General features: G+C 36.9%; 1 protein-coding gene and 1 non-coding gene across 5 annotated transcripts in view; both read right to left on the bottom strand.

Annotated features, from left to right (window-relative positions):
* The window catches only part of RAPGEF4 (Rap guanine nucleotide exchange factor 4), a 407,942-nt gene that overhangs the window by 315,468 nt on the left and 67,141 nt on the right, over positions 1–25,333 (bottom strand). For all 4 annotated transcript variants that reach the window (XM_007494386.2, XM_007494385.2, XM_056794003.1 and 1 more), the window contains exon 2: positions 6,684–6,826. In XM_007494386.2, the coding sequence (XP_007494448.2) occupies positions 6,684–6,826 (143 nt within the window). The remainder of the gene's footprint in view (positions 1–6,683; positions 6,827–25,333) is intronic.
* On the bottom strand, positions 6,586–6,649 carry MIR7307 (microRNA mir-7307). The gene has a single exon (NR_127517.1). It is a non-coding gene; the product is annotated as a microRNA mir-7307 (primary transcript).

Raw genomic sequence — 25,333 nt, 5'->3', positions numbered from 1 at the left:
GGCAATGGGGGTAAAGTGACTTGTCCAGGGTCACACAGCTGGGAAGTGTCTGAGGCCAGATTTGAATCTAGAATCTCCTGCCTTTCGGCTTGGCTCTCAAGCTACTAAGCCACTTAGCTGCCCCCATTTTAGGCTATTGTCACTGATACACAGGATTATTATTATTAGTTATCAATTACCCATCAAATATAGTCCCTTATTATTATCTATTACAAGAGTCAGCATTCCTTTTCATCAAATGCATCATTTATGTTACTATTAATTATGTGAAGGCTAGTCAAACCTTTCTGCAAATAGTAAATAAAAATTTTTAAAGCAACTGATAATTTTTTAAGTCTCTCTTCAAGACTGGCCTATTCCCTTTTGCTGGTTGCCATCATTAGCAATTAAGTTTTCTTTTTAAAAGACCCTATATGGGGAAATTCTCAGAAAAATATCATGATAGCTCATCTTTATCCCACCTATCTAGAGTAGGTTGGCATAATCTCACATTTCTAATAAGAGAAAAAGACTAATTGAGCAATTTCTCTCCTAAATCAACATCAAATCACATAACAAAAATACTATATCTAAATAATCATTGTTATACATCTTTGCCATCTATATTTACCAAGTCCAACATTTTACCTAGTTTCAGATGACTACCTTAGAGTAGCTATAATTTTCTTCTTCCCATGTAAAAACTCTTTCTTGTATACTGTTTCATTTAATTTTTAAAACAGTCCTACAAAACATGTAGAACAGTTATTGGTTGACTTTGTCTTAGTGAGAGGAAAACTATACTATGAGGTCAAGTGCCTTGCCTATAGTCATTCAGTTAATTATTACTTGAACTGTAATTAAAACACATAGTCAGAAATTAAGACTCTTGCCATGAGATCCACTTCTTCCAAAGATCTTGTCCATTCTTCAACATGCAGGTGGCATGGATACTTATAAGGGTCACATTAGGAGCCTTTCCTTTGAAGGCTACAAATCATTTTCTCACACTAATGCCTAGTAAGGTAAAGGATAATCTTTTGGAAACTAATTTAGAATCAATTATATACCTTCCAGAATCGATTTGCTTCATAGGAATCACTGGGATCTTGATGAATATGTATCTATCATGAACCAAGCCAAAAAGAATTCACTTCATGAGATATCATGGGTAGGAATTACAATGGGAGCAAAGGATTGTTAGTTTTAAAGCTAGAAGGAAAATCAGCTATTCTCTACTCCAATCTTTTCATTTTACAGATAAGAAAATGGAGATCTATCCAGGAAAGTTGATTAACTTGTCCAAGGTCACTCAGATTATAAGCAACAGAGGGAGGATTTGAAGCCATGTACTAACTACTCTGATTCCAGCATTAGGATTCTTTCTCCTGTATTGGAACTTAAATTGCAAATCAAGTGTTGTTCAACTTGACAGTCATTTAAGGGGTTCACATTTCCTTTAGCTGAATCAAGTTTTCAAAATGGTAGCAACAAATTTACTTTGATGATATTTGTCTAATGATCCACACTAATGTAAGGGTTGATTTGAAACCACTTCACCCCATTTTAGCTCTGATACCTTAACTAAGTGAAGACGTGTCTCAGTAAATCTATAAACACCAAAACTTCACATGAGGTCTTTGAAAACCATTAAATGAAGTGAAATGGTACTAGATAAGAAAACTAATCCAACTGGGAGGGAGATTTCTTTACATCCTATGGGTCCTGCATAGAGAAACTGAGTTAGCTGTAATGAGAGAGACTTCCAGATATTAAAATATGTGGCTTTCCAGCACACCTTTAAGAAACAAAAATAGGACTGAGATGTAGCAGAAAAGAGAGAAAATGAAAAAAAATTCATATATGTAGAACAAAAAAAAAATCTCAGAGCAGAATATCCAAACTGGGGGAAGTCCCAAGAAACAAGTAGCTCTTTCTCTAACTTCCTATAATATCATCTACTATTTCATTACCCAAATTCCAGGACTTTGAATTTCACCTCAATTCCAAAGAGGCCAGGAGTTAACTAGAAGTTATATAAACTTATATCTTTTATGTAATATATATGTAAATATTATATATATAAGTTCAATCTCTGTCTGAAGGTCAGGAATTTTTCTAACCAGGGGCTTCAGATGACTGATTAAGCTCTTAGTTGACTGTCTAAAATACACTCCCTGAAGCCAAAGAGGATGGAATCATGTGGCCTTTAAGTGTCATTGTATTTCTCCTTAGGTTTAAAAATAGACAATCATTGTAACAGGGTATTACATTTAGAAGCATAGAAATTCACCCTGGAGGAATGAGAGGCTCATGAAAGGCAATGCTGTAATATATTAGATGGGGCTATTGAATGAGAACATAGTACTATAATTATCTGGCAATATTTAGTATAACTAAGCAAAATATTTTTGGAAAATGATTTACTAAATTGAGCATCCTACATACAAGCATTAATTGGTCGTTGATTATTTAGGATACCAGAGAATATTCACTCCACATTTTGCCAGGCCCCTACACTTATTCATGAAAAACACACATACTTTGCCTAATTTCCCTCACTTCCTGTGATCTATGGTTATCATTAACACCAGAAGTTGAGTTCCTTAGATTTTATGTTAAGCCTAATATTGGAAGGGCGCCATTAATCTTACAGAGCAAAGTTGTTAAATCCTCAAAATATTGACCATCTCTGTATCCTAAGTGTTTCTCCATTCACTTGTGTGTCATCTGCTCGATATAGAAGATTCTCAGGAACCCTTTTTTGAGAGTCAAAGAAAAGAAAAAATATCAACATATTCTTCTAAAAATCTCAGGTTATTTCTATTACGTTTGCAAAAGTTGGTGCTTTTTGGCAGTGGAATGATGTAGAAAATCTATTTCTTTTTCTTCTTGTGAGGTGGGCTGGGAAAACAAAATAATTATTGTTATTAACATCAGCCTTGGAAACATAAATTAATCATAAATCAATTAAAGGAAAGTTGGTGGAAGGAGGGCCAAATTTTCTAGTACAAATGACTAGTGTTAATCTTTAGGGCTGTGGGCTTCACCTGAATAAAGATTGTCCTATAGGATCATGGTAGATAATTGGGACAACAAGGTACTCAGAAGCTATGAAGCTGGAGCCTATGAAACAGAGAGAAAGAAAGGGAACAAGCCTGAGGCTGGCAATATTTATATCTTTCAGGCCACTCATCAAGCAGTATGAAACTAGAACAAAAATTTCTAAATGCATATACACAAATTCAATCCTCTCCATTTACCAAAATAAATTACTCTTAAAAATCTGGCTGATACTCATCACTAAACCTATTTCCTTATAAGAATTTGGGAGTCTTTCCAATTCAGATCTATGATTCTGTGATGTTATAAGCCTTAAAGCAGAGGCAGCCAGTCAGGTGGTGAAGTAGAAAGAACTATGGGCTTGGAGACAGAATGGGTTGAAATCCAGCCCCAGATATTTACTAGCTGTTGACTGCCTACTCTAGTTTTCCCAGCCATAAAATGAAGATAATAATAGCACCTACCTTGCAATGTTGTTATGTGAATTAGGTAAGATCATATTTGTAAATTGCTTAGCACGGTGCCTGGCACATGTTGTTGTTGTTGTCGTTCAGTTGTTTTCAGTCATATCCAAATCTTCATGACCCCATTTGGGGTTTTCATGGCAAAGATACTGGAAAGGCTTACCATTTCCTTCTTCAGTTCCTTTCACAAATGAGGAAATGGAGGCAAGCAGAGTTAAGAGACTTGCCCAGGGTCACATAGCTAGTAAATGTCTGAAGCCAGATTTGAACTCAGGAGGATGAGGTCTTCCTGACACCAGGTCTCGCACATTTTCCACTGTGCCACCTAATTGGCACATAGCAAGTGCTTAACAAATATTTTGTTTCTTCCCATTAAATTTTAAATGACAACCACATGGAGCATCCCATTTAGACAAAAATCTTTATTAGCTTGTATAATCCCACTGAAAGGGATTTGTTCTAAAGCTCAGGATCTTGGATGGCCAGGGAGATCCCTTAAGAGTCCTTAGGGATACACTGGGATTTGCTTCACTTTCTGGGGTCCTTGTTGGCTTTTTCAAGAGAAATGATAGCAATGTCTACTTCCATTCTTTCGATCACAATCATTTCATTGTTCTTGGCACTATCTTCTGTCAAATTGCTTTCTGCTGTCATCAATTTTCATCACAACTCCTCAAACTAGAGAAGTGAGTCCTTGAGAAACATCATCTCCTTAATAAAGTTATGGAGGAATCTGTGGCTGTTGAGAAAGACACCTCAAGAGTCAACAGGATGAAGACAATGAGGGCTTCTCTACTGAGGGTGTAGAACAGAATATTCAGAAAATGAAGAGGGGGTTTCTCCATGTCTGTTCCTTTTCAAGTGAATCTTAAGCCCATCCCAGTACCTTTTGGTGAACATGTTTGTCAAATTGATGCCTGGTAATTAAATATTATGCTTCCTTTATTCACACTCTGACTTTAACATTATACTATAGCTAATATTCACTAACTAAATTATAATGGTGATTTTTTTTCTTTTTTATCTGAATTTTCTTTAAAATGAAATGTTAGGGTTTTTTTTTTTCTTGAACCAAGGAGCACAAAATATGATATTAGTTATTTCTAATGGCCCTGCCCTACCAATACACTAAAATCTAAACCTCTTTTATTCTATTCTGTTCTATCATGCACAAAATATTGGTAGGAAAAGGAAATCTATTTAAACACTCTAAAAGATTCTATAGCAAGAAGGAAATATGAAAAATAAATTTAAGGATCCAAGTTAGCTGTCTGTGTCTCGTGTCTCTGTCTCTCTCTCACTCTCTCTCTGTCTCTCTTGGTCTCTCTCATCACTGTAGGCAACAGCTGCCATACATAGAACTCACATATAAAAGAAAATAAATATATCACCCAAAATAAAATTGTTTTGTTATTTGAACAAATAAAAGTCTTTCATCTTTATTCATTAAAGTTAGTGCTCTGTTAGATAAATATATAAACCATTTAAGTGCTGGCAACGTGCTAATTAGCTTTGCAAATAAGAGAGTAGCATTAGAGGTAATCCAAATAGTAGGCAATTCTAAAGTCATTTGTGTTTGGCATTGAAAAGTATTTTTATTTACATTTTAATATAGATAAGTGACAGAGGCTGACACATAAGAAAAAGTGCCAGGCTGAGGAGTGTGTGGAACTGATCACCTCCACGGAGGAGGGGCTCCAGGAGATTGGAATCTGGAGGAGCAGGAGATTCTGGCTGGAAGAGCAGTTGGTTTCTTTCAGTTGGGAGAAGTCGAAGAGAGAAGGTTGAAAAAGCCTTTCTCCTAAGGGTTACCCATTTTTTCCTGTTTGTGACTGGAAATCCTTTCCCCCCCAATACTTCCCAATTGAAGGGACCCAGAGAAGAGAAATCTGAGCAAAGGCATTTTGAATCTCTGTTAGACTGGGTCCGCCCTGGGTCGGAACTGTGGCCAAGGGGCCAAACCTCAAGGTGACTCAACCTGCTTTTCTCTCAGGGGGCTCTAGCTGCCAAAGCCTGAGTTCCCCTCAAACTCAGGGAGGGAGGGAAAATGTTTTAGATAGAGGCAGGGACACCCTTATTCCCGCTTTGCTTTTCCATTCTTTCCCTGCCAGTTATTCCTTTTTATTACCCTGATTGAGTTGACATTAAAAGTTATCTTTTCCCCAAGCTGTGAATCAAGTGTGAGTGAACAGATCAAGGGAAGACCCTTTGGTCTCTAGTAGTGGGGGGTGGGGGGGACAGAGAGGGACAAAAGAAAATCTAGGAGATTTGCTAAGACATCACTAAGGAGGGAAGGCAGAAGGGGGAAATCTTCAAAACCCCTTTTCTATCTCTGAGCCAACCCTAAACATCAACTGTCTCCCCTGAACCCCACTTTGAAAAGAGAGGTCTCTCCACTCTTCTCCTCTCTCTTAATTCTCAATACTCAACCCCTCAACTTCAGATATTTCTGGATTTCATAACACTTCAAATGAGAACACTGAAGCTTCCTTGACACTTTTAAACTCTTAAATTTTTCTTGATGCAGGGAGTGAACAAAACTATTCTTCAAATTAGTTGAAAGCCATGGCATTAAATGAGCTGCCTCTTTTTTCTAACTAAGTTTCTGTCATATTGGCTCATGTCTTCTTTGTGTCGGGGAAGGCATTATTGTGTTTTGATTTTAAAATATGAATATAAATATGTCATCTTTACCAGTGACCCCAAACTAGAAGCAAAAAGCAAGAGAAAAAAATACTCTCATAAATAAAGGAGTTTCCCAAAGAAAACATAAAAAGACTACACATCAATACAGTAAATGGTGATACTGACCCAGGAGTTCAAAATTCTGTCTCCTAACTTCATCTTCAATGTGCAATTTAATATTTAAGATTAAATCATGAATAGAAACAAGAGAACATTATATACAACTACATAAATATTTGAATAGTTAGTGAATATCCAGCTTCAGAGAAAGAAATAATAAATAGAAATATGAAAGACATAATTTTATATATCCATAACTATAAGCTACAAGTCACCTGAAGATAAAACAAGTTTTATAAGAATTGTTGTTGCTTCTGACATTCTGCCTAGATCCAAAGCTCAGAAATGACCATTTGGGTTTCTTAGATGTTTTTCATCCCCAGAGGGCAATCTGAACTCAAGATAAAGACAATGGAAGCTGAAATTTCTTACATGTTATTCCTTTCTCCAGATTCTCATAATAACCACACAAACAGATCTGATGAAGAAGATTTGGGTGAAATTTCTCAAAAGCTTTAACTTCTTTAAGTCGTGTGAAAATAATATCCACATCTTCACTGGACCGTTCCAGAGGTCTGCAAGAAAAGAAGGCAAACAGATTTCAGGAAGGGGGTAATCCTAAAAGACAGTCAATAGCCTACTACATCAATTACTTCTGATTTTAAATTTGCATTTATCACCAAGTCCTTAAAGCAATAAGAACTTAATTTATTGGGGTCTTAGAAATCAAACTCTTTAATTATCATTCAGTGTAGATTGCCATGATATAGCAATTTCTGAAATGGGCATTAGTGTGACCTCAGAGAATATAAGAACTGTTGGTGTCTAAGAATGAATCTACAAGACAGGAAATTTTTTAAATGTAATAGCAATAATAATGATGCTTTAATTTTTTATTGACATTTTTTGCCAACTTTATGTTCAGTTATTTTAATAAAGAGTTTAATTTATTTAATAGAAAACATATAATTGAATAGAAGAACATACTGACTATGTCTCCTTGACAGTTATTAATGCCTAGGAGAAACTAAGCTGTTCAAGCCTAGTCTAGACCATAGGACTCACATGTGGAAATTTGCTTAAACTGATAGCATAGTATTTAGAAGAAATCAAAATTACTTCTAGAGAACCTATGCTGTCGATATTTCTCCTGTGACCTTTAAATATAGAAACCCAATTATTGTTGAGTATATGTTCAGGGCAGCTAAGTGGCTCAGTGGATTGAGATCTAGGCCTAGACACAGGAGGTCCTGGGTTCAAATATGATCTCAGACACTTCTTAGCTGTGTGAAACTGGACAAATCACTTAACCCTGATTGCTTAGCCAAGGGCTTGATGCTTTTAGAACTGATACTAAGGCAGAAATTAAGGGCTTTGGGGGGAGGTAGGGAGGGAAGGGAAGAAAAAGAAATAGATATATCTGTAGGCCAATTGGTATTTTTCTCCTCCAGGTTTTAACTACTCTTGTTTTAACTTAAATAACCAATAACCTAACTCTCTGTGAACCCTTTCTTAAATATCATTTCAGTTCTTCAGTGAGTTATGGCTCTGGGGCTTTAAGCATCAGGGCAACTTAGGTTCCAAGAGCTCAGAGGTATATTCTATTTAGTCTTTACTTTCTTTCCCAGAAGAAACCTTTGCCTACCTACCTAGAGCTCACAAGGAAAGCACAGAGTTGCCTTTTAAGTTCTTCTAATTAGTTCCCAGGGTGTTTCCATAGACTCCTTTAGTCTTTCCTATCTTAAAGGAAAAAGAGAAAGGGAAAAATCAGAAGCTGACTTTTCCCAAGATTATCTCCTATTTCATGATCACTGCCCCTTTCACTTTTTTACCCCTTTGGTAACTACTGTAGGGTCCCTTAATGTGTTTGCTTTTTACTCCAGCTTGAACCCTAATATCCAATCCACCTTTAAAACAGAATATAATAGTTTTAGGCAAAGCTACAAAGTGATTTCTTCCCAAATGATTATCTTAATGCTTCAGTTCAAATCCAACCTCACTGATGAAATGCCCTTTGACACTGATCTTTACCCCCACCAAAATCCAATAGTATTTTGGATATATTAATTGTCTTTTGGTGTTTACAAGTATTTTGAGGATAGAGACTATTGCAGAATTATAGGATATGAGAGCTGGAGGGACTATATAATAAATGGTATGAGAGAAAGTCTGAAGAGTCAGGAGTGCTGCCTCAAGAGGAATGCCTTCTCCCCTAATTCTGCCCTAAGGAGCCAAATAAAGCCAGGATTTTCCATCCCCCACATGCTAGACCTTAAAATACATGAATATATTTTGTCCCCACAGAGTCTATTCTTCTCTAAGCTGAATATGACTATTATCTTCAACTTATCCTCTTATGACATAGACTCATAATCCTTCCCATCTCTGCTTGCCATCTCTGGACACTAGATCCATGTTGGAGAAACTATGGAATGCATGCCAGAGGGAACTGTTTCCCTCTCCGTCTCCACAGACACTTCAAGACATTTCTCTCATCACTTACCTCTCTGCCAGCAGCCCAATGGAGGACTTCCTCCCTCCCCTGTCTGGGTTAAGGCAGGAGGCTCACATGCAGTGTGAGGGTTGCAGTTTGGGCACTTGGCCTCTAAAAGTTTCTCCAATACTGCTCTACATTATTACAATATCCTCAATTTAGAGTTGAAAGGGACCTTTGAATCCACCAAGCCCAATCCCCTAATTCTGCAGATGAGGAACTAAGGCACAGAGTACTTTAGTGCCAAGTCCACAGTCACATAGCTACTAAGTGCCTGAGGCAAGATTTGAATACAGATCTTCCTGACTTCAAAAATACATCATCATCCCATGTATCATTTCCCACCTGACTTCACTCTTGGTTTTCATCACAACCTTTGAAACTGCATCATCCTACAAGATCACATCAAACATGAAACTCATACCTCCCTTCTCAAGGACAAGGACAATCTTTTGACTTTTTTTATCTGCAGAGTTTAGCATCATGACTGGCACATAGTAAAAACTTGAGTAAGGTTTATTGTCTGATTGGGTTAGCTATATAAGAAGGTGGTGACCAGCATCCTTCTTTAACCTAGAACTTAAATCTTCCTTAGTCCAGAACTGAACACAATATTCCATGAGTCATTACAAAGTACATTGAAACTATCACCTCTTTGTATTCTTGAATGCTGTATAAACAGCCCAAGATAACTTTGTGATTTCTTTGGTCTGAATTCCTTCAGCTGAGGAATTTTTTTATATCAATTTATATCAAATTTAGGTAAATGTTGAAGTCTCTAAAATCTAGTAAAGTAAAACTGTCACTATATGACCTTGGAGAAGCCTCTCACTCACTTTTGCAAACTTTATTCATTTTTAAAGTGAGGAGGCACAGATTACATTATTTCTGGATTCTCTCCAGCTCTGATGGTCACCTAAGGGATAGGGTCAAGAATGTACAAAGAGCCAATATATAAAGGAGAGTGCAAAGAATGATTTTTAAGAGGTCTAATTATAGTTTGTCTTTTTCTAAGTACAAATTCTATTTAACTTGAGGGCCCTTCAACCATTTTAGATAAGTATATATTAACTGAAAGTCCATCTTTTTTATTATAGCTATAGAAAGATATCCTTTGTTTGGGGTTCTCCAAGTTATAAGAAGAAGCAAGAAAGGTTCACTAACCACATCTCTTAAGCAGTGTTTGTTGTGAAGTAGAAAGGGTGTACATCAGAAGACCTGGATGCAAATCCTCCTAAGTCATATATAAGACAGTGCCTGTGGAGCCCTGGATAAATCGTAGAACTCCAAATTACCCTCAGTTTCCATATCTCCAAAAGGAGGAGGTTGATCTGAAGGGTCTTTTCCAGCTCTAATCTATAACACATACCTTTCAAGTTAAAGAAATTCAGGTAGATCTGCTTAAATAAAGACATTCCCAAGTAAGAAACATTATTTAAAGAACATTTCTGTCTTGGTTTATGTGATTTCCCCTTAAATAATAATAACCACTTTAAATGTGAAATATTTAATGTGCTATATGTTGAATATGTCATTATATAGTATATTTTGCTTTTCTAAGGACTTTGACTTCAATTATATGTAATTTGATCCTTGAAAGTATTTTATCCATTGGGATACTCATAATTACAACCATTTTACAGATGAAGAAATGACAATAGTGTTTAAGAATTTAAGAAGCTTGGTAAAATTGATAGATGGTTCAACTTTGTGGAAGAGGCATGAAAGAAGAGAGAATTTCATGCATGCAAAACAAAGTAAAGGACCTCAGCTGTCAATCAAGAAAGAACATTCCAAATAGAACATTCCCAGAAAAGACAGTTGGAGAGTCAAGCCAGGCTAAAGGGGAAAGAAGCTCTGACCTGGACCCCTGTTAGTTTCTGTCCTAGGCTGAAGGACCCTTGGGGGGGGGGGGGCTTCTGGATTTAGGCTGAGAAGAAATTAACTTTTGTTGGCGGCTTAGAGTGTGAAGAGCTGATTGTATATTTGAGATTTGAGTTTGAAGGAAGAAGAAAGAAGAGTAAACAGTTGTCCTTCCATCTCCCTGACAGACTTTTGTGTCAGAGTTGTGACAGGACTGACATTTCCCCAAATCCTCTTAACCCTCCTTATAGATTAGGGATAACCCTATCCCTCTCACCTCAATTTCCATCCTTGTCCTGTTTTTCCCAATAAACCTCTTTACCTGAGAAAGAGGGAAAAAGTATCTTCTCTAAACCGCACAGTTCACCTTTGAGTTACATAGAAAGGTGGCTGACTAACAGGGGGGAGGGGAAGGGTGGCAGGAGGGCATGGGTGGAAAACTGGGAAGTGAAGGGTGGAGGGTAGGAAATATTTTAATTTATTAACCATCAGTAGTGATCAATAGGCAACCCCAGAGTATCCCCTCTAGTAGCATCTCTCTGTCTCTCAGAAATATCTCTATCTCCATTATAACTAGGCACCCTGAGGTTTCCCCTAGTATCTCTCTAGTCAGTCAGAGTATCTCATTTAATACAAATAGAAATATCTCCACAGTATCCTTTCTAATACAACTTGAAGTCAAAACTAACTCTGACACTTACTATCTCTGTGACTGTGAACAATACACTTAACTTATGTGTGCTTTAATCAAGTTGAAAAATTTTCAAGTAGATTATTTGTAGTTGTGCTCTCTATGATTTGGTGGAGTAAATTCACACATTAATACATCACAGAGTCTTCACTATGGATGTGCACCAATTAGGAAAGTAACAATAGTTGTAGATATATAACCTTCTAAATGTCCATGAAAATAAAGGTCCATGGTTTCATATACAATTCTCTTTTCTGTTCCATAATGTACATAGTAGTGCTTACTTTATATGGTGTTTATTAAGATTAGAATAAAAATAAGATTTTGAAAAACCCTGTGAAGTCAGAATTATTTCCATTGATCATGCTATTAATTGTTATAAGAATCAATCACTTGGATTGCTGAGGTGCTTAGCATCTCTTAATGTTTCTAAAATAAAATAATTGCAACACAGTAATTTATGATTTGAATCCATAAAGTGCTAAAAATCTATTATTTCAATCAAACTGGAAAATTAACATTCTGCTACCAACTTTGAGTTGTAAAAAGTTAAAATACCCTAATAACTGAAAGAATCTTGAATTTCATCAATGAAGTTGTTCCATTCCATGATGCAGATCACAACCCATTAATTTCTCCCATTACTGGGTAACTCTTGTCCGTGTTCTTCCATAAGTCCACCATAAGATGTCCAACCAACATTTTGAGGACCCTCTTATTCTCTTGACATTGTGAGAATATCTATGAAACATGAAAACTATACATTGGTTGCCCATCACTCATACAATCTGAGCAGGTCACTCTTTTTTTATCATACATTTATTTGGTAAATTCTGTTAAATCGCTTCTCCTGCATAATTCTTGGTAATCTTTTGAAAATTGCTTAGGCTCAACATGTTCCTTCACAGTGTTCTCTGGGTGTTTCTTCACTTGATATCTTCAGACACTCTACTCTTCCATAAATCACAAATATACAATATCCCCAGAAAAATATTGACATGAAAAAGATGGATATTTATTTTACAGACGAGCTTGGAAATCAAACACAATTTTTTTTTTGCATTTTTCCAAATACAATCCAGTCTGTTCATTGACCTTCAGCTTATTGAGTAACTCACCATTTGAGCACTCATAATTTTCACTCTTACATGAATAGGATTTGTGCACAATATGACATAAATCTAAAAATAACTTGGTTTTTTTTCCACTGCCCTTTCTATCTCTTTTCTTACTGTTATTTCAACTCCTTGGTCTATAACTCAGGCAGATACTACACATTGACATTGAGCTTGGTCAAGAATCAAAAATAGATAGGTGGCACAGTGAATAGAATCCTGGGCCTGAAATCAGAAGGAATCATTTTCTGTCTAGTCTCAGATGCTTACTAATTGTGTGACATTGGGCAAGGTACTTAGCCTTATTTGCCTCAGTTTCTTCACCTGTAATATGAGCCAGAGAAAGAAATGGCAATCCACTCCAGTATCCTTGTCAAGAAAACCTCAAAAGGGGTCATGAAGAATCAGACACAACTGAAAGGACTGAACAAAAACATAGTATTACAGAAACTGGAGAAGAGATAAGATAATAGCTAGCAGGGATGAATAAATCTAATAAGTTTTTTTTTATAATGGGGAGAAATGAACATTTTTGAAACTTATAGAGAATCGTTTTATAAAAAGAGAGAGATTAAAGATGAGTGAAAAAGGAGAGATGATACAGGAGACAATTATTCAGAAAAGATGGAATGGAATGGAATTGTCTGACTCAAGACATTTCCCTTGGCAAGATGGATGCCAAACAAAAGAACTTCAATGTTAATGTGAGAGGAATAGGAACTACTAAAAATTAATGAGCAGAGAGATGATTTTACCTGACCTATATACCTTAATTCCCCATTAGATGTTAGATCCTGAAAAGTCAAGCCCATGCAAAGAGGCTATAAAAGAGCTTGAACTTTCCAGTGAGGGGAATCAGGAGTCACTGAAAATTATTGAGCAGAGAAATGATCTCACCAGATGTATACATAAATTATTTCGGTGCAAAAAAGGGAAAGAATAAGGTGGGAAGACCTATTTGTCTTATTAAAAAGCCACAATAATAATTCAGGCAGAAGTTAGTAAGTTCCTTTGGTAGGGTGGTAGTATACAAGGATATATTTGTTCTGACTTCAAAAATATTGCCCATTATTCTAGGGTTTCTTTTTTTTTAAGCCTTTACCTTCTGTCTTAGAAGCAATACTGTGTATTGGTTCCAAAGCAGATGAGTGGTAAAGACTAGGCAATGAGGGTTAAGTGACTTGTCTAGGATCACTCAGCTAGGAAGTGTCTGAGACCATATTTGAACCCAGGACCTCTGGTCTCAAGCCTGGCTCTCAATACACAGAATGTTAGCAGGAGAATCTCAATCCTAGCTGCCTCCTATCCCAGGGATTCTTAACCTGGATCTACAGGCTTCTAAGGGAAATTACAAGGAGTTTATGAACTTATATAGGAAAAAATTAACTAGCTTTATTTTTTCCCTAACCTTTGGTTTCCTCTGCAATTATATGTTTTAGTTTATGCTTTTAAAAATATCATTCTATAAGAAGTCTATACTTTCCTAGACAGACAAAGTGTCCTTAACATAAAAAAGATTAAGAATCCCTGCAAATACATTGTGAATATTCCCAATAATTTCTCATTTGGGTCTTTGATCACATCTCTTTTGTATGGCATGTGGAAGAGTATCTTTGCTTTAGGTGCCCATTACTCCAAAGAGGAAGTTACCTGAAAGAGAAGTCTTAGCTTTTTTAGCTCTGTCCTGGCTGCTTGTTGCCCCAAAGGGGATAAAAGAAATCTTAGCTATTATAGATCTAGCCTCTCATAGAGGTCTGACTTTCAGGAACATGAAAGATCTGATGGGGATCTAAGGTGAACACTAACTAGGGACCCAGATATTGAAAGAGCTATATACAATGAGAAAGAAAAGGGCTGAGAAAGTGATAACATCCCCAGAGAGATCCAGTCTGTTCATCCATGCTCATCTTCTCAGGGAATTTCTTGGCCTCAAAGAGGTTAACAGTGGTGAAGCAGTGAAGGAATTTCAGCAAGAGGAACCACTCAGTGAAAGTGTTCCTAGAATCTCAGAGAAAAGCAGAGGAGTTCCACTTGAGTTTATAAACTTTAAATAAAAGAGAAACAACTGGAACATCCAGAGCTGAAAAAGCAAGACCTTAAAAGGATCCATAACATTGTGCTGTGGAATCCCTTCCCTCTCCTGAGTAGCCTGACCTGTCCCTCAACATTCCTTACATAACACAATTATGCCAGTTTTGTGTGCATTATGGGCTGTACCTCAATAAAAGGGAGGGGGCAGGTGTTTTGGGGGCTTTTTGCCTTTTTGGACTGATGGGGACTGGAAAGACAGGTGAGGGGAGAGAAAAATAAATGGAGGCTAGGCACACGTGGTTTGAGAACTTGGAGTAAGGCAGCAAGATTTAACTTTAGTCTTATCTACCCCTTCTATTAATAAACTTTATATATTTAATAACTGGGTAGTTGTATTAATTTAATTCTTATAGATGGCAACCACTAGACTTTTTTTTTCAGATCTTTAATTTTCTTCTGAGAGAAGTTTTGAGTAAGTGCTTAGGTAAGCATAGGTGAATAGAAGTGGCTTCAGTTTGCTTGCCTGCCTTCACAAGGGAAACACACCTTGGCTGGGAGAAAAGAAGCAGAGCCATCTAGCACACCTCCCTGGATCTGATTGGTGAGATCACTCCCCCCCCCCCCATTCCTTTGGCATAGATACAAGTGGGACAGTAGAGAAAGAAGTCCCAGCTTTTTGCCCAAATGGAGCTGGGGGTTTTTTATGACCCTGATAGGGAAGTAGCCATCCCCCCCCCCCCAGGGATTCTTAAGGACTCTCCCCACATGGTTCCTAACCCCCAAACCCCCTCCTTTCAGATGATAGTGGGGCAGGGGAGGGGGAAGGGAGCCTTTTTGTACAGGACCTGGCCCTGTTTTCCCCAGCTGGCTTTTAGCTTCCAGGCGGCCTGGCCACTTGGACTCTGATGCAAAGCCCTACCAGCACACCCCCAGCTCCAGCACAGCCCACCAGGGCTCCCAGCACAGCTCAGAGAAGAGTCCCTTGAATTAAATCCTGGGGATAGCTCCATGCTATGGAGGATCAGTGGCCCAGCCCCCCTGCTACTCAGAGACTACCATCCCATTCAACACTGGCACTGATTGAACTGGTTGCTGGCATTTACCTGCAAACCCCCTCCCCCCAACTTTTGAAAGAAACATGTGACTGTTCACTCTGGGGGAAGGAAGAGGACTAAACTCATTTTTTCTTTTTCTTCTCCCTTACCCTCCTCAAATATTCCTTAGGACTGAGTTAAGAGGAAGTGCTTTTTGGAATTATTTTCTTTCCTCTCTTCTCCCCTCTGCACATTCCTTTAGACTGCATTTTTACAAGGAAGTTCTCTTTTGAATTTTCTCTCTCCTTCCTCCATCCTCAAACTTTCCTTGCAGACTGCCTAATATCCTTCAGCATATCAAAAGACACATTTTCTTTCTCTTCATTTATCTACCTAAACCCTCAAGTGTTGGGAGGGGGGGTTGGTCTCTCCCTTCCCCCTCTCAAATATTCCTTTCTCCCTGCTCTTTTTTTGAAGTAAGACCTAACTACAAGTGTGTTCCACTCTACATGCAATTAGAGCACCACCTACTATCAAGAATTAAAGCTGCAGGAAAATTAAAAGAATTCCTTTGCTACTGCTACTAGTGATCTAAAATAATGATATTAAATTGAATACATTTAAATAAAAGGATTATTAATAGTTAAATATTAATAATATTGAACTTAAAACCAAATTTCTAAAATTGAACAAAGTCAACATTAAATCGAATTAATTACATGCAACATTAAGGAATAATTTTAGAACAGAATAGTATCAATAATGCTATCAATAACAATAATTATTAATTTTCAATAACTATCATTAGTCACACCACCTATTATTAACCACTAATAATTATTATTAATAATACTTATTGTTTATTATTATTGATTATTAATGATAATGGTTGTAATAAGTACATGTTATTGTTAATTATTAATAACATTGGCAATAATTATAATAAATGCATATTATTTTTAATAACAATAATTACACTAAATACACTTTAATTATTGATACTATTGCTATGCAACAATTATTGTTTCCTTACATTAGCTATTTGTTTTAAACCTCTTCTCATTGCCTTCCACAATAACATTGAAGAAATTTGTCTCCATTTTTTAAAACTTTTCATTGTTTAAGCTGACCATTTAGCAACACTCATACTAGCTTAAATAGGCAGATTAAGACATACACACTAGACAGTATGGGAAACATTGCAATACATCAAGGGAAATGAGGACATATTCCTTATGATTAAACTCTGGATACACTTTTTACTTCTTGGGGTCATCCTAATTTACCTAAGGAGAATTGGATGACAAAGAAAGAAGTTAGAAAGCTTTGTAAGGCATGGATAGAAAAGTCATTTACCTGGTCAAAATATGGCTCTTTTGACTTCAAGATCTTAAAAGATTTGAAGTTAGCCATTAAAAACAAAGATTCGGAAAATTATAAATACTGGTTCTTGTGGTCATATCATATTCATAAATCAACCATTCCCTCCAGTGAGGAAACCTTTCTTTGGAACCAAACTATTCTAGCTTAATCCTTCAGTGAAATCTAACAAGAAACACATTCTATCATCCCACCTGGCCTGTGAGGTTTCTTCTCATACTGACCCAAACCAGGACTCGAACCCCTCAGTTCCTCTCCCTGTCAGACCTCACTCATCTCCTACTCCTCCCATCCCCTTTCCCCCAATCTACATCTCTACCCTCCCTTACCATCCCACCACTCATACCCTCCTTCTAACTACACAGTGACTGCCAATCTCCCCTATCCCCACCTGCACCATCCCTACTTACCTTATTCTCTTGGACATCCTTTTCCCTACCCTCCTGCTCCTGACCAATCTCACCCACAGTAGTACTATGACTCCTCATCTAAACCTCACTCATCCTACTCTTCTCCACCCCCTACCTATTCCCACCCCACATCCTCTCCACCCTGCCCCCAGCCCCTCCCCTGATCTTTTTGCCCTGCCTCCCCATGCCCTGATCAGCTTCTCCCTCTCCATTTAACCACCCTACCCTCTTCCCCTACTAGCCTCACTACAACCCACTCCATTGAACTCCAGAACACAGGCCAAGTAGCAGTTACCACAGATGATTCAAATAAAGGTCTTTTTCCTCTAAGAGATATCCCTACATATAACAGATGTGGAGATTTAGTAAACATTAGACATCATACACCTTTCTCTACACTGGACATCAAGAGATTCAAAGAAAAACTGCCTTCCTCTGAAGCCGATTCTGTGTTGTTAATATATAGGGTTGAGAACATTTTTCGTACATATAACAACACATGGGTTGATGTGGAAGATTTGCTCTAGGCCTTATTAACGGAAAGGGAAAGGAATAAGATTCTTTCTCTTGTTAATCAGGCCAGGGATAGGGAATAACTTGATGGCCAACTGAAGATCCCAAATGTGATCCAAATTCAGAGCAAAATTACTTACAACTAAGCCAAGCTAGAAATGCATTGCTAAAAGCTACGGGATCCTGTTCAGATGGGCCTGGTACATGGCCTAAATTCGAAAATCTAAAGGAAGAAGATAATGAAAACCCCTCCTCATTTATGGATAGACTTATTGAGCTGGAGAAAGATATGTAGAATTAGATTCTTGTTAGGGAAAGGGATGTTAGACAAATCAGAATACAATTTGTAAGAAACACTTGTAAGGTAGTTAGGAATTATTTTATGACTAGCTGTCCAAACTGGTCTAATATGAACCCTGAAGACTTAAAAAGAGTGGCAGTTTATGCTTTTGAGGGACATAAGTAAAAGGAGAAAAACACTGATTTAGTGGAAGCATTAAGGAAGGAAATAAAGGAATTGACTACTAAAAAAGGAGAGAAGGGTAAAGAAAACACTGCTTTAGTAGAGACATTGAGGAAGGAAATAAAATAATTAACTGAAACAGTTGGAAAGATAAAGCAAGGAATGATCATAGCTAATTTACAAGAATCCACAAAGCAACCACTAACATGTTATTTTTGTGGAAAGGTTGGTAATTTAATTATGAATTGTAAGAAAAGAAACCAGGAAAATAAGAATATAAGTTTCAGGAATAATCATATGAATGGGAGAAATAGCAATTCAAATGAGGCAAATCAAAACTCACACCCAAAAATCTGTACTCACTTTGGGAACTCCCTGCAGTATGGAGGACCCCAGATGTGTGGACAAAGGGATTGGGATTTGTGAGGGTAAGGAACCTTAAAGAGTCTAGAGGTGAATTCTTAAGCCTTTTCAGACTCCATTGCCTTATTGATGTTAACTGTTTCAGTTTGTTCCCCTCCCCAGAATGAAGAAATCTCTGTAACAAAATTCTAAACACAAGATGTATGTAATTTTCTGTTAACCACTTTGTAAGCTATAAAAATTTAAATATTCTGTTATATTATCTTTATTTGTACCTCCCCTATGATTGTACTGAAGAATATCTTTGTAATAGCCCATAAACAACCTTTTGTTCCTTTTTTTACCTTTGTTAATTATCACATATATGATGATAGATGGACTTGATTAAACTGGTTTCAACCTGTATAACGATTTTGGAGAATGTATTTACCTGATAATTTAAATTGATTCTATTGAGTCTTCAAAAGTGATTTTCAGATATCTGGAAGCATCCCTACCTCTGACTCATCATTTGCCTGCCTCTGAATTGTTTGTAACAAGAAATAAGGATCCATTTGTAGTTGAAGTAGAGTTCAATGGCATTGTTGTATTTTCCCATCTCTGCATTTATTGAAAATGTAATGGATAACATATCTGCAGTGGTTTTCACTTTTTAGTCCTCAGCTCCACATGAGTTCTGTTACACTGTTACCCTCTCATACCAAGAGGGAGGGAGGTTCCTAAGTGTCTTAGTTACCCTGTGATGTGTTATAATCTCATCCAGAAGGTGTGAAGCCTAGTAGTTTCGAAATGGATTTCTTATATTTGTTCATCTTCATCAACAACACAGAGGTTTTTTCTAGGTTTCTCTCCCACCAAATTTTGGAATGATAATAATAATAGATTTTGTTTAAAATGTATTTGCCAAAGTTGAAAGATTGGCTAAATCTATAAAACATGTGACAAGTATTCATGTGTTCATAGGTTTTTACATGTCACACAGCAAGTCATATGAATTCTAATAATAGTGGGTTTGTTTGTTATTGTAATTAAGTGGGCTCTTATAATTTTGGGGATTTTGGTACTTCTTAGAATCTGTATTAATTGTTGTACTACTATTTTTTAAAAGGCTTTTACCTGATGAAAGAATTATGTACACTCACACTGTGGATCCTGGACAAGTTAAGAGGGATATAAATCCTATTTTGGGGTGATCACTTTTTTGTTGTGCCTCTGCTGGGTTAACACAATGTCACCTAGAATATGAACTGTGAAATTCTATTTTTTTATTTTTTCTCTTTATGTTTGTAATAGGATATTTGATTTTTTTTCTTTCTTTTTTCCTATCCTTGGTGATACTTGAAGTACATGAAATCAGTATTAATGTTTTTTGCCTTGAAAGATAAAGTTTACAGTATAAATTAGCCCTCATAACTATGTATACCCAAAAGCTTTAGACTATGGAAACATGACATACATTGATAAATGTTATGGGACTTTTTTTAATGATTATGTCTGATTCCAAGAGAAGGGAAAAAAGAGCCCCTACATAGTTCCAAATAGAACAAGGTCAAAACAGACCAAAACCAATACAAGGAAGATTGTTGAACTTCTATGCCAATATGAAAAGACTTGAACCTAGTGTCAGAATCAAGGTCACAGTACTTGACATATGTTAAGATGTAGGACTCCCAAAAAGCTAGTCAAAATAATCAACAACTTTAGCAAAGTTGCAATATACAAAATAAACCCACATTAGTCATCAGCATTTCTTTATATCTCCAACCCATCTCAGCATCAAGAATTAGAAAGAGAAATTCCATTTAAAATCACCCTAGATAATATAAAATACTTGGGAATCTATCTGCTGAGACAAACACAGAAACTATATGAACACAAGTACAAAACACTCTCCACACAATTAAAACTAGATCTAAACAATTGGCAAAACATTGATTGCTCATGGGTAGGACATGCTAACATAATAAAAATTGCAATCCTGCCCAAATTAATTTACTTATTTAGTGTCATACTCATTGAACTACCATAGCAAAGTTCATTTGGAAGAACAAAAGATCAAGGATATCCAGGACAATCATGAAAAAAAAATGCAAAGGAAGGAGGACTTGCAGTCCCAGATCTCAAACTATACTATAAAGCAGTGGTCATCAAAACAATTTGATACTGGCTAAGAGACAGAAAGGAGGATCAGTGGAATAGAGTAGAGGTAAATGACCTCAGCAAGACAGTCCCTTAAGTTAAGCCCAAAGATCCCAGTTTTGGGGATCAAAACCCACTTTTTGATAAAAACTGCTGGGAAAATTGGAAGACAGTATGCGAGAGATTAGGTTTGGATCAACATCTCACACCCTACACCAAGATAAACTCAGAATGGGTGAATGACCTGAATATAAAGAAGGAATCTAAAAGCAAATTAGAACACAGACTAGTATACTTGTCAGATCTTTGGGAAAGGAAAGACCTTAAAACCAAGCAAGAGCTAGAAAGAATCACAAAATGTAAAATCAATAATTTTGATTACATCTAATTAAAAAGATTTGTACAAACAAAACTAATGCATCCAAAATTAGAAGGGAAGCAACAAATTAGGAAACAATCTTCATTACACAAACCTCTGACAAAGGTCTAATTACTCATATTTATAAAGAGCCAAACTAATTGTACAAAAAATCAAGCCATTCTCCAATTGATAAATAGGCAAGGGACATGAATAGGCAATTTTCAGTTAAAGAAATCAAAACTATTAATAAGCACATGAAAAAGTGTTTTAAATCTCTGATAATCAGAGAAATGCAAATCAAAACAACTCTGAGGTATCATCTCATACCTAGCAGATTGGCTAACATAACAGCAAAGGAAAGTAATGAATGTTGGAGGGGGTGTGTCAAAGTTGGGACATTAATGCTTTGCTGGTGGAGTTGTGCATTGATCCAACCATTCTGGAGGGCAATTTGGAACTATGCCCAAAGGTCACTAAAAAACTGTATTCCCTTTGATCCAGTCACAGCACTGATGGGTTTGTATCACAAAGAGATAATAAGGAAAAAGATATGTAAAAAAATATTCATAGCTGTGCTCTTTGTGGTGGCAAAAAAATTGGAAAATGAGGAGATGCCCTTCAATTGGGGAATGGCTGAACAAATTGTGTTATATGTTGGTGATGGAATACTATTGTGCTCAAAGGAATAATAAACTGGAGGAATTCCATGGGAACTGGAACAACCTCCAGGAATTGAAGCAGGGTGAGAGGAGCAGAACCAGGAGAACATTGTATACAGAGACTGATACAGTGTGGTATAATCGAATGTAATGGACTTCTCCATTAATGGCAATGCAGTGATCCTGAACAACTTGGAGGAATCTACGAGAAAAACTACTCTCCACATTCAGAGAAAACACTGTGGAAGTAAAAAACACCAAAGAAAAACAACTGCTTGAATACATGGGTTGCAGGGATATGGTTGGGGATGTAGACTAAATGAACAGCCTAGTGCAAACAACAACATGGAAATAGGTTCTCATCAAGGACACAAGTAATACCCAATGGAATTGTGTGTTGGCTTTAAGAAGGATGGGTAGAGGGGAGGGAGGAAAATAAAGTGATTATTGTAACCAAATTAAAAAAAGATGCAGGACTCCCTTGTACCACACTCCATGTGCAATATTCTGAGTCAAGTACCCTCAGTTTGGCTATCATCCTGGCTCCTCCTATCTCTGACAGTAAAGGTAAAATCAGACCAAATAATGATTTTTCCCATTTGCTGCTGAAACATAGTCCTTTCTCTCTAATAGTTTGGCAATTTCCTGTAGTCCTGGTGGGAAATGGGTAAAGTACTATACTTCTGCTATTGTCTGACAGGCTTGTGGTACACAAGTCACTTTAATAGAGCCTTACTTGATCCAAGAACCTGTTACAGGTTTTTTTTTACTCAGAATTTCATACATGCACGATTTTTATTTTATTTTTTATTATTTCCATACTTATTTTTATACAGAATTTATTTTTTACTCTTTTATTTTGGATTTTTTAGGTGGTTTGTTTTTGTTTTTCTTTTGACAATTTTTTTTATATACCTCATAACTCAGTCATGTATTCCAGTGTGATTCTCGTGTTGGTCAAGACCCTCCTCAGGAGAGATTGTGTTATTATCCAAAAATCTAAGATTTAAAATTTTTTGGAGAAATTTCAAGAAAAGAAACTTGCCAACATCCAGAATCAAGAAAGTGGACCTTTTTGGAGAAGGTGCTGTAAAGATGCCTGAATAATCCACACAATGCATCAAAAGATCCAGAATGAACTTTGGAATATAATGATCTGAACTGAAGGGGGTTGAATATACTTATTCTGAATGTAAACTCTTATGCGAAAGGAAACTGCCCCCTAATTGGCATTTTGTCAATGTGTCTATCAATCAGTTTTTGTATTTTCTTCTCATATTTCCTTCTCATCTCTAAGTATTATAAATTTCTCCTAGAAAAATGCAATGTTGTATGTACTTTTAGCTAGACGGTATTTAGAGGTTTAAAATTATTATGTTTAAATGATCCACTGGGGAGACTGGTCTCCCAAAGGATCACAGGGGGAGTTGTGTTGAAGGGATCTTGTCCCCTTCCCTTCCTGAGTAGCCTGACCTGTCCTTCAACATTCCTCACATCACAGTTATGCCGGGTTTGAGTCCATTATGGGCTGTGGGTCAATAAAAGGGTAGGGGCAGGTCTTTGGGGGGCTTTTTGCCTTCTTAGATGCTTGGGGGCTGGAGAGACAGGTGAGAGGAGAGAAAGACAAATGAAGGCTAGGCACATGTGTAAGGCAGTAATATTCAACTTTATTCTTATCTAGCCCTTCTACTAATAACCTTCATATATTTAATAACTGGGTAGTTATATTAATTTAATTCTTACAACCTATAGGCTATCCCATACTGTGAGTTGGGTGCACTGTGCAGGGTCAATGGGTAGAGAGTTGACTCTAACAATCTAAATACACCTTCATTCCAGGTAACACTCAAGTCAGGGTGGTGCTATAAATCCGAAGGACTATAAAAGATCCTTGGGAAAGGTGAGACAAACCAGAAGGAAAGGAAATTATTTTGATTATTTCATTTACTCTTTACTATTATTCATGTATTCATTATTTTTTTAAACCATTACCTTCCATCTTAGAATCAATAGAGTGGATTAGTTCCAAGGCAGATGAGTGGTAAGGGCTAGGCTATGAGGGTTAAGCAACTTGCCCAGGGTCCCACAACTAGGGAATGTCTGAGACCAGATTTGAACCCAGAATTTCCCTGGACCTGTTGATCTTTATTATTGTTCAAGCCATTCAACAAAGATCTATTAAATCTCTACAATGTGCCAGGCACTATACTAAAGACTGGGGATATGAAGATAAAAATAAAACAGTCTGAGTCTTTTTTTTTTTTTACATTTTCTGTGCGATGAAAAAAGGGCTGTCTGATACCAAACATATATTGTTACCAGAATATGTGGAATCTATAATCAGGGTGTACTGGTAAATGTTTAACAATTGCCTCTCCAAAAGAAAAAAAAAATCATAACAATAGCACTCTTTTCAGTTGAATTTGTATTATTAACACTTTCTCCATCAGTTTCTCATATGTAAATTATCAACAAAACAATAAATCCAATCCTGATCAAAGCTGTGATCATTTGTGAGGTGTGAATGCTCACACTAAAAATTTAACAAGAGCACTCCTAGGCCTAAGGGCTCTTTGGCAAAACTTTTCTGCAGAATCTAGACTTAAACCAAATTCTGAAATCCCCAGAATATTCTAGATAGGTTTATAAGTCAATATTTGTGGTTCATGATATATTAAAAATAGATAATGTAGGAGATATTTCTAGTTGAAATAACTAGATACTCTGGCTTGACTAGGAGATGCTAGGGGACAGGGATATTATCGGTGGGTGCCTATTGATCACTACTGATGACTAATAGACCAAGATATTTCCTACTGTCCACCCTTCACCTCCCAGGTTTCTACCCACTCCCTCCTGCCTCTCTTCCACTCCCCCCTGTTAGTCAGCCACCTTTCTATGTAACTCAAAGGTGAACTGTGCGGTTTAGGGAAGATACTCTTGTTCTCTTTCTCAAGTAAGGAGGTTTATTGGGGAAGATAGGACAGGGTGGAAGATGAGGTGAGAGGGATAGGGTTATCCCTAATCTATAAGGAGGGTTAGGAGGATTTTGGGAAATATCAGTCCTGCCACAACTGTGACACAAAAGTCTGTCAGAGAGATGGGAGGACAACTGTTTAATCTTCTTTCTTCTTCCTTCAAACTCAAGTCTCAGATATACAATCAGTTATTCAGGTTCAACTACCACCATCAGCCACACAAAACTTTCTTCTTGCCTCCCCTCTCTCTAAAGTCAAGAGAGCATTCTTCATCTGTGGGGTTAGCTTCCAACTGCCTCTTCCTGGGAACATTCCACCTGGAATGCCACTTTTTGATTGGCAGATGAGGTCCCTCACTTTCTGTCTTCATGCCTCTTCCACATTCCTCCCTTTTTTCCTTTTAAAAAAAATTTGCACCCATGAATTTCAATGATACTTACCTTTAAAATAACTCTATCTATCTATTCTTAACTCTGTACTATCTGAAATATACCTGTACCTTCCCAAAATAACAAAATCCTAACTAAACTTAGCTATTCTGTCTACCTTGATGCTAAGCTAAGAGTGGGTATAGGAAAATGGTTTAGG

This window comes from Monodelphis domestica, chromosome 4 (genome assembly GCF_027887165.1).
Source record: "Monodelphis domestica isolate mMonDom1 chromosome 4, mMonDom1.pri, whole genome shotgun sequence".
In the NCBI taxonomy this organism is placed as follows: Eukaryota; Metazoa; Chordata; class Mammalia; order Didelphimorphia; family Didelphidae; genus Monodelphis; species Monodelphis domestica.
This window is presented reverse-complemented; position numbering and strand designations above follow the sequence as displayed.